Genomic DNA, 15,657 nt, shown 5'->3' with positions numbered 1-15,657 from the left:
GGTCGATCTGTCCCAGATCCCACAGCTACTAGTACTCAAATTTTTATAAACGTAATGAAATATTTGTAAGTGTATCTATACTAGGAAAGTGAATCTCTTTAGTATTCCAATATCAAAATTTTTTCAAATGACCCTAAAGCAATGAACATAGTACCTAAGATGACCTCTCCCTGTTAAAAATCTATGGGTTGTTAGGTTTTAAGTCTCTTTTCTTTTTTTCTTCTTTTTTTGCATTCACCATTCACTCAAAATTTTTTGAGTTTACTTTGGTTCATACTCCCTTCCTTTTCTGTAATGGATTATGCCTAGTTAGTTTTAGTACCCATTTAAACTTTCCAAAAATAATTTTTTCTATTTATAAGAACTGAAGAGGCGAGATTGGTTCAAGATGGCGGAGTAGAAGGATGTACGCTCACACCCTCTTGTGAGAGCACTGGAATCACAACTAACTGCTGAACAATCATTGACAGGAAGACACTGGAACTCATCAAAAAAGATACCTCAGATCCAAATACAAAGGAGAAGCTGCAGTGAGATGGTAGGAGGGGCACAATCACAATCAAATCAAATCCCATAACTGCTGGGTGGGTGACTCACAGACTGGAGAACACTTATACCACAGAAGTCCACCCACTGGAGTGAAGGTTCAGAGCCCCACGTCAGGCTTCCCAACCTGGGGGTCCAGCAACGGGAGGAGAAATTCCAAGAGAATCATGCTCTGAAGGCTACCAGGATTTGATTGCAGGACTTCGACAGGACTGGGGGAAACACAGACTCCACTCTTGGAAGGGCACACACAAAACAATGTGCACATCGGGACCCAGGGGAAGGAGCAGTGACCCCAGGGGAGACTGAACCAGACCTACCTGCTAGTGTTGGAGGGTTTCCTGCAGAGGCGGGGGTGGCTGGCTCACGATGGGGACAAGGACACTGGCAGCTGAAGTTCTGGAAGTACTCCTTGGCGTGAGCCCTCCCAGAGTCCACCATTAGCCCCACCAAAGAGTAGGGTAGGTTCCAGTGCTGGGTCGCCTCAGGCCAAACAACCAACAGGGAGGGAACCCAGCCCCACTCATCAGCAGAGGAGCAGATTAAAGTTTTCCTGAGCTCTGCACACCAGAGCAACACCCAGCTCTACCCACCACCAATCCCTACCATCAGGAAGCTTGCACAAGCCTCTTAGGTAGCCTCATCCACCAGAGGGCAGAGAGCAGAAGCAAGAACTACAATCCTGCAGCCTGTGGAAGGAAAACCACATTCACAGAAAGACAGACAAAATGAAAAGGCAGAGGAATTTGTACCAGATGAAGGAACAAGATAAAACCCCAGAAAAACAAATAAATGGAGATAGGCAACCTTCCAGAAAAATAATTCAGAATAATGATAGTGAAGATGATCCAGGACCTCAGGAAAAGAATGGAGGCAAAGATCAAGAAGATGGAAGAAATGTTTAACAAAGACCTAGAAGAATTAAAGAACAAACACCTAGAAGAATTAAAGAACAAACAAAGATGAACAATACAAAAACTAAAATGAAAAATACACTAGAAGGAATCAATAGCAGAATAACTGAGTAAAAAAACAACAGATAAGTGACCTAGAAGACAGAATAGTGGAATTCACTGCCACAGAACAGAATAAAGAAAAAAGAATGAGAAGAAATGAGGACAGCCTAAGAGACCTCTGGGACAAGATTAACCACAACAACATTCGCATTATAGGGGTCCCAGAAGAAGGAGAGAGAAAAAGGACCCGAGAAAATATTTGAAGAGATTATAGTTGAAAAATTCCCTAACACAGGAGAGGAAATAGCCACCCAAGTCCAGGAAGTGCAGAGTCCCATACAGGAGAAACACACCAAGACACATAGTAATCAAATTGACAAAAACAAAGAAAAACTACTGAAAGCAACAAGGGAAAAACGACAAACAACATACAAGGGAACTCCCATAAGGTTAACAGCTGATTTCTCAGAGGAAACTCTATAAGCCAGAAGGGAGTGGCATGATATATTTAAAGTGATGAAAGGGAAGAACCTAAAATCAAGATTACTCTACCAAGCAAGGATCTCATTCATATTCAACAGAGAAATCAAAAGTTTTACAGACAAGCAAAAGCAAAGAGAATTCAGCAGCAACAAAGCAGCTCTACAAATGCTAAAGGAAATTATCTAAGTGGGAAACACAAGAGAAGAAAAGGACCTACAAAAACAAACCCATAACAATTAAGAAAATGGTAATAGGAACATACATATTGATAATTACCTTAAACGTGAATGGATTAAATGCTCCAACCAAAAGACACAGGCTTGCTGAATGGATACAAAAACAAGACCCATATATATGCTGTCTTCAAGAGACCCATTTCAGACCTAGAGACACATACAGACTGAAAGTGAGGCAATGCAAAAAGATACTCCATGCAAATGGAAATCAAAAGAAAGCTGCAGTAGCAATACTCATGTCAGCTAAAATAGACTTTAAAATAAAGAATGTTACAAGAGACAAGGAAGGCCACTGCATAATGATCAAGGGATCAATCCAAGAAGAACATATAACAATTATAAATATATATGCACCCAACGTAGGAGCACCTCAATACATAAGGCAACTGCTAACAGCTATAAAAGAGGAAATTGACAGTAACACAATAATAGTGGGGGACTTTAACACCTCACTTACACCAACAGACAAATCATCCAAAATGAAAATAAATACGGAAACAGAAGCTTTAAATGACACAACAGACCAGAGAGATTTAATTGATATTTATAGGACATTCCATCTGAAAACAGCAGATTACACTTTCTTCTGAAGTGCACACGGAACATTCTCCAGGAGAGATCACAGCTTGGGTCACAAATCAAGCCTCGGTAAATTTAAGAAAACTGAAATCATATCAAGTATCTTTTCCGACCACAATACTATGAGATTAGAAATCAATAACGGGGAAAAAAATGTAAAAAACACTAACACATGGAGGCTAAACAATAGGCTACTAAATAACCAAGAGATCACTGAAGAAATCAAAGAGGAAATCAAAAAACACCTAGACACAGATTACAACGAAAACACAACGATCCAAAACCTATGGGATGCAGCAAAAGCCGTTCTAAGAGGGAAGTTGTCAGCAATACAAGCCTACCTCAAGAAACAAGAAAAATCTCAAATAAACAATCTAACCTTATGCCTAAAGGAACTAGAGAAAGAAGAAGAAACAAAACCCAAAGTTAGAAGGGAAGAAATCATAAAGATCAGAGCAGAAATAAATGAAATAGAAACAAAGAAAACAATAGCAAAGATCAATAAAACTAAAAGCTGGTTCTTTTGAGAAGATAAACAAAATTGATAAACCATTAGCCAGACTCATCAAGAAAAAGAGGGAAAGGACTCAAATCAATAAAATTAGAAATGGAAAAGAAGAAGTTACCACAGACACTGCAGAAATACAAAGCATCCTAAGAGACTACTACAAGCAACTCTATGCCAATAAAATGGACAATCTGGAAGAAATGGACAAATTCTTAGAAAGGTATAACCTTCCAAGTCTGAACCAGGAAGAAGTAGAAAATATGAACAGACCAGTAACAAGCACTGAAATTGAAATTGTGATTTAAAATCTTCCAACAAACAAAAGTCCAGGACCAGATAGCTTCACAGGCAAATTCTATCAAACATTTAGAGAAGAGCTAACACCCATCCTTCTCAAACTCTTCCAAAAAATTGCAGAGGACGGAACACTCCCAAACTCATTCTATGAGGCCACCATCTCCCTGATACCAAAACCAGACAAAGATACTACTAAAAAGGAAAATTACAGACCAATTATCACTGATGAACACAGATGCAAAAATCCTCAACAAAATACAAGCAAACAGAATCCAACAACACATTAAAAGGATCACACAGGCTTCCCTGGTGGCGCAGCGGTTGAGAGTCCGCCTGCCAATGCAAGGGACACGGGTTCGTGCCCTGGTCCAGGAAGATCCCACATGCCGTGGAGTGGCTGGGCCCGTGAGCCATGGCTGCCGAGCCTGCACATCCGGAGCCTGTGCTCCGCAATGGGAAAGGCCACAACACTGAGAGGCCCATGTACCGCAAAAAAAAAAAAAAAAAAAAAAAAAAAAGGATCATACACCATGATCAAGTGGGATTTATCCCAAGGATGCAAGGATTCTTCCATATATGCAAATCAATATGGTGTATCAATTATACACCATATTAACAAATTGAAGAAAAACCATATGATCATCTCAATAGATACAGAAAAAGCTTTTGACAAAATTCAACACCCAGTTATGATAAAAACTCTCCAGATAGTGGGCATAGAGGGAACCTACCTCAACATAATAAAAGCCATATACAATAAACCCACAGCAAACATCATTCTCAATGGTCAAAAACTGAAAGCATTTCCTCTAAGATCAGGAACAAGACAAGTATGTCTACTCTCGCCACTATTGTTCAACATAGTTTTGGAAGTCCTAGCCATGGCAATCAGAGAAGAAAAAGAAATAAAAGAAATACAAATTGGAAAAGAAGAAGTGAAACTGTCACTGTTTGCAGATGACATGATACTATACATAGAGAATCCTAAAGATTCCACCAGAAAACTACTAGAGCTAATCAATGCATCTGGTAAAGTTGCAAGATACAAAATTAATACACAGAAACCTCTTGCATTCCTATACACTAATGATGAAAAATCTGAAAGAGAAATTATGGAAACACTCCCATTTACCATTGCAACAAAAAGAATAAAATACCTAGGAATAAACCTACCTAGGGAGACAAAATACCTCTATGCAGAAAACTGTAAGACACTGATGAAAGAAATTAAAGATGATACCAACAGGGCTTCCCTGGTGGCACAGTGGTTAAGAATCTGCCTGCCAGTGCAGGGGATACGGGTTCGAGCCCTGGTCCGGGGAGATCCGCATGCCGCGGAGCGGCTGGGCCCGTGAGCCATGGCCGCTGAGCCTGCGCGTCCAGAGCCTGTGCTCCGCAACGGGAGAGGCCACAACAGTGAGAGGCCCGCGTACCGCAAAAAAAAAAAAAAAAAAAGATGATACCAACAGATGGAGATATAGCATGTTCTTGGATTGGAAGAATCAATACTGTGAAGATGACTATACTACCCAAAGCAATCTACAGATTCAATGCAATCCCTATCAAATTACCAACAGCGTGTTTTTTTACAGAACTAGAACAAAAAAAATCTTAAAATTTGTATGGAGACACACAAGACCCCAAATAGCCAAAGCAGTCCTGAGGGAAAAAAACGGAGCTGGAGGAATCAGAGTCCCTGACTTCAGACTGTATTACAAAGCTACAGTAATCAAGACAATATGGTAGGGAAGAGATATGGGAACATACAGATATGTATAACTGATTCACTTTGTTATAAAGCAGAAACTAACACACCACTGTAAAGCAATTATACCCCAATAAAGATGTTAAAAAAAAAATACAATATGGTACCGGCACAAAAACAGAAATATAGATCAACGGAACAGGACAGAAACCTGAGATAAACCCACACACCTATGGTCAACTAATCTATGACAAAGGAGGCAAGGATATACAATGGAGAAAAGACAGTCTCTTCAATAAGTGGTGCTGGGAAAACTGAACAGCTATGTGTAAAAGAATGAAATTAGAACACTCGCCAACACCATACACAAAAATAAACTCAAAATGGATTAGAGACCTACATGTAAGACCGGACACTACAAAACTCTTAGAGGAAAACATAGGAAGAACACTCCGACATAAATCACAGCAAGATCTTTTTTGATCCACCTCCTAGAGTAATGTAAATAAAAACAAAAATAAACAAATGGGATCTAATGAAACTTAAAGGCTTTTGCAAAGCAAAGGAATCTGCAAGCAAGACGAAAAGACAACCCACAGAATGGGAGAAAATATTTGCAAACGAATCAACGGACATTAAAGGATTAATCTCCAAAATATATAAACAGCTCATGCAGCTCAATATTAAAGAAACAAACAACCCAATCCAAAAATGGGCAGAAGATCTAAGTAGACATTTCTCCAAAGAAGACATACAGATGGCCAAGAAGCACATGAAAAGCTGCTCAACATCACTAATTATTAGAGAAATGCAAATCAAAACTACAATGAGGTATCATCTCACACCAGTTAGAATGGGCATCATTAGAAAATCACAGACAACAAATGCTGGAGAGGTGTGGAGAAAAGGGAACCTCCTTTCTCGCACTGTTGGTGGGAATGTAAAATGATACAGCCACTATGAGAACAGTACGGAGGTTCCTTAAAAAATTAAAAATATAATTACCATATGACCCAGCAATCCCACTACTGGACATATACCCAGAGAAAACCATAATTCAAAAAGACACATGCACCCCAATGTTCACTGCAGCACTATTTACAATAGCCAGGTCATGGAAGCAACCTAAATGCCCATCGACAGACAAATGGATAAAGAAGATGTGGTACATATATACAATGGAATATTACTCAGCCATAAAAAGGAACAAAATTGGGTCATTTGTAAAGACGTGGATGGATCTAGAGACTGTCATACAGAGTGAAGTTAGAAAAATAAGTATCGTATATTAACGCATATATGTGGAACCTAGAAAAATGGTACAGATCAACTGGTTTGCAGGGCAGAAATAGAGACACAGATGTAGAGAAAAAACATATGGACACCAAGCGGGGAAAGTGGCAGTGGGGGTGGGGGTGGTGGGATGAATTGGGAGATTGGATTGACATATATACACTAATATGTATGAAATAGATAACTAATAAGAACCTGCTGTATAAAAACTGAATAAAATTCAGAAATAAAAAAAAAAAGAACTGAAGAAAAAATAATTCCAAAAATGGCCAGCTATTTGCTGTAGCTACAAGTTTTACAGATTATGAGTGTGGTAGATGCATTCAACGTACTTTTTAATGCTTCCTTCACGAGTGACATGGAAAAGCTATATTGGGATGAGGCTTAGAATACTAAGAAATATAAGCATGTCAAATTTACACAGCTCATGATTCTTCAATTTCATAAACTTTAACTGGCTTAAAGTCAGTCCTCCTATCATAACTCCTCCCAAATTTTCAGGAATGCCAGGAAATATTGCTTGTATTCCACTAAATCTTTTCAGTGCTATGGTAACAAGTACATTTTAGCATGATGCAAGCAGTCAGAATGTTATTTGGTTAACAACTCAAAAGATTTAACATCTGAATAATCATCAAATTTTCTTTTACAGTGGAGCTCAGTGATACCACAGTACCAAATGCATTAATGTTAGGCTCCCTAAACATATGAACTCAATTCAAAACCAAATACCCTGGGAACTTCCCTGGCTGTCCAGGGGGCATGGGTTCAATCCCTGGTCAGGGAGCTAAGATCCCACATGCCACGCGGTGTGGCCAAAAAAAAAAAAAAACTAAATGCCCCAAAGGAAACCCAGGAAGAACTACTATAAGGAAGAAAAGAGAAAAATAGAGTTTAAAGATAGCTAATGACCAAAAGATATACCTAAGGTAAAAGGTGAAATCTCAAGTGATTTGTCTACCGACCATCAGCCAGTTTAGACTTTTTACATGTTTAAAAAAGCGTAGGAATTTGCACTATTATTTGTCCTTGGGACAATACCAAGGACAAATAATTGCTTGCTATGTCTTTTACAGACCAAGAGTAAAAGCCCTGGCCCTAACTCTCACTGAAAGTTTCAACCCAAGTATTCTAAATCAAACAGTCTCTTTTCCCAAGTTGTAAAAGCATAACCGCTTCTTCCTGTGAAGAATTTTCAGCATATTTGTTCATCATATATACTTATGGCTTACATATTTATTCATCCTGCTGCAATTCCATTAATCAAAAAAGTTACGTAAAACCCAAAACACTGATTTAGGCAGTATTAGGTAAAACATGCTAGAAAACTTAGAAGATACGGCAACCCCATTCCTTCTGAGAATGGACACATGTGAGGGGGGAAAATCAGTGGCAGGGAAAATTATCCTATATCACAGTATTCTAACTTGCTATCATGGTTACGTCTTGATACTACAATAGCAGTGAGGACCAAAAACCAATTTCATTTGTAATGTCCCTACCCAGGAATCTGAACGTGTAGCAGGCAATCAAATATTTATTTATGGTCAGTAACATCTTAATCCTTGAGTCCCTTAAAAAAAGGAAAATAAAAACATTCAGTAAAACTTTCAACATTCCATCTATGTTGAATGAGAAAAATAAAACATTTCTTAAGAAATGTCATCAACTTCTAGTTCTCAACTTGAACAGAGCTGTTCCATCTTTAACAGATTCATAACCAATACTAAAATTTTCTTATCAATTACTAATTACAACTAGAGAAGCTGCCTTACTAACTTTGATTTATGTACTAACACACAAAAGGGAAAATACAATAAAGTGTGTTGATGTTCTCATATACAAAAAGCAAACATTTTGAAAGGGAGTGTTAATTTATAGAGAATGTTGAAGTACCGCTCTACTAGCCTATTTTTTTTAAAAGATCAGTTATATATGCAAACACCTTTTTTTCTATCTTAAATCTACTGGGTTGTCCCTTTTAACTCAAAAATAGCTCTGGTTTAATAAACACAGCTCTAAATAACTTAAAGGAATAAAACACTTTATTTTAAAAATTCAAATACGCTTCAGATGAAAGCTGCCCCTTTACTGAACACCCACAAGTTCCAAGCATTGTACAAAACATTAAAACATTTGTTCATACTCTTTTAGAGCAAAACTGCCTCTTCTGCCACACTCGTTTTTGCATGACGTTGACATTTTAGCTCCACTGTCATAAAATGACCAGCTCTTCAAGATTTGATCATGAAACGAGTTTCTGATCCATAGATGTAGATCATGGGGTTAATGCCGAAGTCAACTGGTGAAGTTTCTCTGTCAACTGTTACACTTAACGTCCTCTTCCTGATTAAGAGAAAATGAAAGTATTAAGGGTAAAGAAAAAATGAATATTTAATAATACTATTACCCAAAACTCAAGTCTAAAATCAGCATTAGTTCTTGTAAGGTTTAGCAAAAGTATTTTACCAAATTTAACTGTCATTTGTATTATACTTTTTTGTTTTTCAAATTAATAATACAGCAAAGTAAAGTAGAAGTAGGTGAAAAAATTCAAAGGGAAAAGTGATATAAAATGAAACTATCTATTAGGCTAAAGCAAAGAACACCATGGTGTTCTATGTACTTGCTGGCAAACAGAAATAAAAGTTGGTAGACATTACCACTCCTAGAAATTCAGTCATTTAAAGTTTTTTTTCCACTCACCTCTAAAACCACCACCCCCTCTTCCTCCTCTGAAACCTCCACCTCCACTTCCTCTTCCACCTCTAAAACCACCTAAAAAAAAGGAAACATTCATTAACTGTAACTTATCATATTTTGATAAGCCTGTAAATATCAATATAATTCTTGTAATAGTAATGAATATATATTCACATATTTTACCTCACAGAAAATTTTAAGATAAAAATGGAGAAACTGTCCAGCAGCAGGCTAAAATCCTAGGTTACAACTTTTTAAACAAGCTTTCTGTTTTAATAAATTAGAAAAGCTTGTTACTTTAAAGGTCAATTTAGCCCTACCATTAAATGCATGAGTACCTCAACTTTTGCTTATTATATATACTTTTTATTTAAATTGTTTTTATCCTAAGAACAAAGGGTAGCACCATAAATACAATGTTTAAGGTCAATGGAGCTGCAAACAGATCAACACTGATGGTCACATGCTGATGAGCCTTGAAATTTAAAATTTTTAAAGCATTTTTTTCTATTATCCATCACGTTTGGCTTCCTATTGCAGTCTCTATTTTTACTCATTTTGGGGGCTAACTTTGTAAAGAATGATGAAATATAAAAAGAGAAATTATAAAATGAGGAAACAAACACATACTTCCAAAATACTGATATAAAAAAATTAAGATTTTAAGAAAATATAGTTGTGAATGCTTTAAAATGTCATGTACGAGACTGAATATAGAATGGAAATGAGGGGATCTCCATTCATCAAATTCTTAAAGGGGTACTCCCCAAAATACTTAAAGATATATGTTAATATCTCTAAAGAGATTATCGCCAAGCTATTTGGACCCAAAAAAGGTACATTTAAGGAGTGAAGTGATAATTACATTGAGAGGCAAAAGTGAGAACAGGATTCTCTCTTTTCTGACCCTGTCCCAGAAGTTGTCCAACCCCGCTGTGCAGCTCCTCTTCCTCATCTCTTTGGCTCTGCCCATCACCCAGTCACCCACCCACCACACCATTTGCAGATCTAAGCACAACCAATGCTGTATCCCACCTCATCCCCAGCCCTGCTCATCATCCAACTGCCCACAATGATGAATGTACCCAAGCTGTGGGGAAATACATATATCAAAATACTGAAATCAAAGCAATGAACTTATGGTAATAGTCTTTGGCATGACATCAGAAGATACGGGTTTTATTTCTGAGCTGCCAATTGTGTGATTAGAGCAAACTAACTTTTGTAAGCCTGCATTTCCTCATCCATAAAAAAAGGGTATCACCCACCTTCACAAGGTTTTGCTAAATATTAAAAGAATATACTTGGATGTTAAAAGAATATATGACCAGCTCTTGGCATATAATCACCACTCAATGATGTTAACTAAAAATTTAAAATTCAATTAAGATAATACTATACTTTACAGAAACTAAGCATTACTACTATGGTAATGTGCCAAGATTGGAAGCAGCTTTATGAAAAAAGACAAATAAGCATAAGGGAGGTCCGCCTCTATACAAGACTAAATTGTGCTATACAAGTTGGCTGCGGCTTTGAAATCTCATTAGAAATCTCCCCCGCAGGTAACTTACCACCCCTCGCACCTCTGCCACCTCCGCCTCTTCCTCCTCCTCGACTGCCCCTGCCACCGCCTCTGGGAGGCCCCTTCTCACCCGGAGGTCGAGGTAGAAACCTCTGCAACGGCAGCAGCTTATATGGGTCTATATAAAACTGGAAGTATAACAGAAATAATTAGTGTGATGTACTTCACACTCATTACGTCCAAAACTGAATTCATTATCTTCCCCTAATTCCCTTCTTCTCCAGTACTGCCCATTTCAGTGAATGGTGACACCATCCACAAAGCTGTTGCAATCAGACATCTGAAAGATGGTGATATTTTTTACTTCATCTTCAATAGCTAACCAATTACCAAGACCTATCGATTCTACTTCCTATATCTCTCATTAAACCATCCACTTTTCTCCATTTCCACTCTTTCAGGACTAAAGCAACAGCATCCAACCTGGCCCCTTCACACACAGTACTGACCTCTTTCCAGGGTGCTCTTTTATTTTTCTAACACTCTCTTTTAAGTATAAATTTAACCATATATATCCTGATAGTTAAAAACAAAATGAAGACTAAAGTCTAAATCCTTTCCCATGACCTGAAGGCCTTAAGTAATCTAGCCCCTGCCTACCTTGCTAGTCAGTACTTCACAACTTTCCCCACCCCTCCTAAATGTTCTGTGTCCAAGCTCTACCTCTGCCTTTTTCAGATCCTTAAGGTGGCTTTACTGTCAGACTTGCACATGCTGTTTTCCTTACTTGAAATGCACTTCCTCCTCCTCTGTGACTAGAGCAGTGGTTCCCAAGTGCTAGCCTGACCTTCATCAAAGTCATCCAGAAGTTTCCTTTTAAAAACTGAATCCTCGTCCCTACCTAACACCTACTCGGTCAAACTTCTAGGAGTGGGACCTAGAAATACATCTTCTTAAAAGATCCCCCAGGTAATTCTGACGTGCAACCAGGTTTGGGAGTCACCTGTGGTCAACTTTCAGGTCTCTGCTTCAAACTCACATTCTCAGAAAGCCAATGCACTAAATTTGGTCTCACGACTAACATTCTCATACCAACATGTATGACTCCTTTACAGTATATATCATAATGTTATTGAAATATCTGTGAAATCATTTAATATCTGATTTCTCCCAAATAATATAAGCTTTATAACTTAACATTATACTTAGAATGAAAGCTTTTCAATAAGATTTGTACATAAAATAAAAAATGTACTCCAGCAGTTACAGAATTGCTAATATCACCACAGATTACTTTCTGAAAACCTGAATTAAACACATTACTTTTAAAGATTAGTAAGTTCAATGTCTAAAATACAGAACATCTCAGTTTAAGAGCTTCACTAGTGATACACTGGAGAAGTCTCAAGTGCCTTAAGTAAAACTGTCCTAAGGTAGATCATTCGTTTATAAAACCAAGGATCCAGGTATCATAAACTTGACTCACCTTCTGCAGTTTTTTAAAGGAAGATGCCTTCATGTTCTCTGACAATTTAACTGAAAAATACTATTAATTTTATTAAGGAATAAGCAATTAATATCAAAGATAATCTTCTGAATTCACGTGTAATTTTTAAAATAACAAGGTTAGAATATACAGAAATATTTAGGAAAAGTAAGAAATGAGTCTCCAAACAGAAGTGAAATTTTAATTTTTGTTTTAAAACTTCCAATTCCACCATCCTATTGCAGTGGCATCATCATATCCAAAGCAAAGTACCTCAACCCTGTGGCACTGATCCAAGTGGCAATCATTTCTAAAACCTTCCAAAAAGGAAGTCACACTTTTAAGGCCTATCTTTTCAATATATGTGAAAATACATCCCCCCTCTTGATTCTCCTTTATGGTCCAATCTTAGCAATACTCCATCCACTTTAATGAAGCAGCAAGTTTAGTTTAATCAATACTTAACCCCAGAAAAAACAAACAGTAACCTTTTAATGAGATAGCTACATCTTCCAATTAAAAAGGATACAAAATCTCTAAGTTGTCCAAATATTTCATCCACTTTTCCAATTTGTTCTTTGTTTTCTAAATAAACTGGAGCATTGAAATAAGGCACCTTATTTTCATCTGTGGTACATTTACAAACTATGTCATCCTCACAGGGGTGCAGGAACTCTCCTAATACTGAAATAGGACATGAAAATGTTAAAATGTAAAACAATTTCAAATGATATTGACCAACCTCTTCTGGAAGCTTTCCTCTTGGCCGCCTGGGATTTCACCATATCTGTTCTGAGGCAGAAAAGTCTTCCTGGGTTAGTATACCAACTCCACAAAATACTAGCTATGTGACATGGGGTACGGGTCTCACCTTCTCTGTGCTTCAGTGTCTTCATCTTTAATGTAGGGCTAACAACAGTACTGACACCTAACGTATAGTATTGTGACGATCAAGTGCAATAATAAATGTCAAGTGCTTAGAAAATGCCTGGCATACTGAGATCACTCAATCTACAATAACAGTTATTTTACTATAATAATTATTATTATTTGATTAAACAACACTACGCCTCATTCTATTGTCTCTTCCTTCTCCCCATCCCTAAGTCTAAGTCAGTCTTTGTTGTTCTCTGGCCCTTTCTTTTTTTCTCTCCTTTCCTAAGTTCCTACTACCACCTCTTCACCAATGACTCTTCGATCTTTTCCAAAGAAGTCTGGAATCTCAAAATAACTACCTATATATCTGACTCACAGTCACCCCAAACTAAAATACTCAGCATACTCCTGCAAAACCGACTCTCAATTCCTATCACCCAAGCTCAAAACCTGGAGCCTTTTATTCCTAGTATTAGCCAAGTTCTACTGAGTCTGTTTCCACTGAAATATCTCTCCCATCGAACCCTTCTTTTTTTCCTCACTTTCACCATGCTCTGATGTGTCATGCATGGACCGCTGTGGGGCGAGGACCTTTGACTCTAGCCGTTGACCTCTTCAAACTATTCTGCATACTGATCCATCCTACTCTTTATATTAGACTCTGTTCATCCTTTCTCTTCTCTGATGTAGGCTTCTACCGTCAAATCTCTGTCTCACTTTCCATGACTTCCATCCTACCTCTTTGATAATTACTCCAAAACTCCTCTAATTAGGTCTTTTTCTTGACTCCCCCCAGTAGTTTCCCTTCTGAGCAAGTTTTTTTACTCACTTTACTTAGTTATGAGTAGCAATTAAAAGCATGGGCTTTGGGGTCAGGAAACCTGGCTTTGTATCTCAAATACATCACTTACTGATCACTTCTCACTATGACCCTAGCAAAGAAACTTAACGCTGAATCAGTTTTCTTATCTGTAAAATGGGGACAGTAGGAGTAAACGCACAATATTACGTAGTTGTATATCCCTTTCAGCCCAAACCCAAATTCCATCTCCACGATGCATTCTAACTGTCCTTCAGCTTTCGTATCTCCCCCTTACTTCTACAGCACGATTATACGTCACTTTACAGCCTCTCCAGAGGCTTGACTCCCCGATCAAGCAGCAACTTCCGTAGGAGAGAGCTGCTGGATCTATCTTTCAGCACCTGACTCCCAGTCAAACTTACTAATAACACAAACCCACAACCTCCGTCCCCCGACCCCACTCCACCCTCGCCCCGCGGTGGGCCAAGCTTTGAAGCCTACTTACAAACTACTTGCTCTGGAGGTCCGTGGTCCTGGCCTCTGTTAAAAGCTCCGCGGCCGCCCCCTCGTCCAAATCCTCCTCTGCCGCCGCCGCCGCCTCTGAAATTGCCGCCGCCTCCACCTCGGAAGTGGTGGTTGCTGCTGCCGCCGCGACCGAAGCCGCCACCTCGACTAAAGCCTCCGCGACCTCCGCCACGAAAAGACATGCTCGCTCCCACCTGGTTAGAAAAACAGGGCGTGCCTTTCAGTCACTGTGGCCTCTGGGAGCACCACCGAACCCCTCTGAGCCTCAGTCAGAAACCATAAAAGTAGACAACAATAATAATAGCAACCCTGCCACCTCACCCATGGCCAGGCGGCCAGCGACGAGCCCGAAGAGTGAGTGTCCCCTCCCCATAGCCCTGGGAGCGCTGACCATCCACTCACCAGCCCCGTCACCCCCGGTGAGTACTTCCTCCCCCAGCTGGCAGCAAGGTCTTCAGCCGCATTCCCCTCCTCCCTCCGCTGGGTTCCCCCTCCAGCATCCTCAGACCGCCCGGCCCCCTCCCGCCACTCACCGGCGCCACGTGCACCTCAGGCCCGGAGGCTCACACCCTCCCGCCCGGTACTTCCGCCGCACAAGAGCCTCTTCGGCCACCGTGCCGGCACAAAACGGAGGTGGGGAGGGAACCAAATAGAAACTCGAATAACTGGTTCAGAAAGCCAGCCAGTCACCCGCGGAATCAGGGACGCTGTCACCTGCCCAAAAAAGCCTTCAGCGATGGAAGGGTATCAATAATATCTAACGTCAACCGCTACTTTACGACAGTTAGGTCTATTTGCCTACGGCGAGCGGAGGAAGTGACGTACAATAGCGGCGTCCTTTGCAGCGTGACGTTGCAGGAAGTGCCGCCCCGCGGCGTTGCCCTTGGCGATGGCTGGCGTCAGGGACCGCCCCTCTCCCAGCGGATAGGCTTGTACCTGGTGGCAGCTGAGTGGCCGTGCACCCTGTCCTCTCAGGCTACGCTGCAGTCCCCTCGTTCGTCAATTGGTTGCGGCTCCAGCAACTGTGCTGCCCGTGGCTCTGAGGACGTTTGAGCCGCGCTCTGCCGGGAGGTGGATCTGGCCGCGTCGGAACTTAGTGGAAGGGCTTGTCTGCGTTCTTTCGAGTCACTTGTTTCT

At 39.7% G+C, this 15,657-nt stretch overlaps 1 protein-coding gene across 5 annotated transcripts; it reads right to left on the bottom strand.

Moving 5' to 3' along the window:
- Positions 1-8,630: 8,630 nt before the first annotated feature.
- GAR1 (GAR1 ribonucleoprotein) lies at positions 8,631-15,299 on the bottom strand. Of its 5 annotated transcripts, none has more exons than XM_060147394.1 (7): positions 15,054-15,299; positions 14,501-14,714; positions 12,847-13,001; positions 12,318-12,377; positions 10,881-11,019; positions 9,310-9,381; positions 8,631-8,949 (listed from the first exon to the last, which is right to left on the bottom strand). In XM_060147394.1, the coding sequence occupies exons 2-7, from the start codon at positions 14,700-14,702 to the stop codon at positions 8,936-8,938; spliced, it is 642 nt and encodes a 213-aa protein (XP_060003377.1). In that variant the 5' UTR covers positions 14,703-14,714; positions 15,054-15,299; the 3' UTR covers positions 8,631-8,935. The 5 variants fall into 5 exon arrangements, with proteins under 5 accessions (XP_060003377.1, XP_060003380.1, XP_060003379.1 ...); XM_060147397.1 differs by having other exon boundaries at positions 10,893-11,019; XM_060147396.1 differs by lacking the exon at positions 15,054-15,299 and adding an exon at positions 14,923-15,041.
- Between the last annotated feature and the right edge of the window lie 358 nt (positions 15,300-15,657).

The sequence above is a fragment of the Lagenorhynchus albirostris genome, chromosome 4 (genome assembly GCF_949774975.1).
Source record: "Lagenorhynchus albirostris chromosome 4, mLagAlb1.1, whole genome shotgun sequence".
NCBI lineage: Eukaryota > Metazoa > Chordata > Mammalia > Artiodactyla > Delphinidae > Lagenorhynchus > Lagenorhynchus albirostris.
This window is presented reverse-complemented; position numbering and strand designations above follow the sequence as displayed.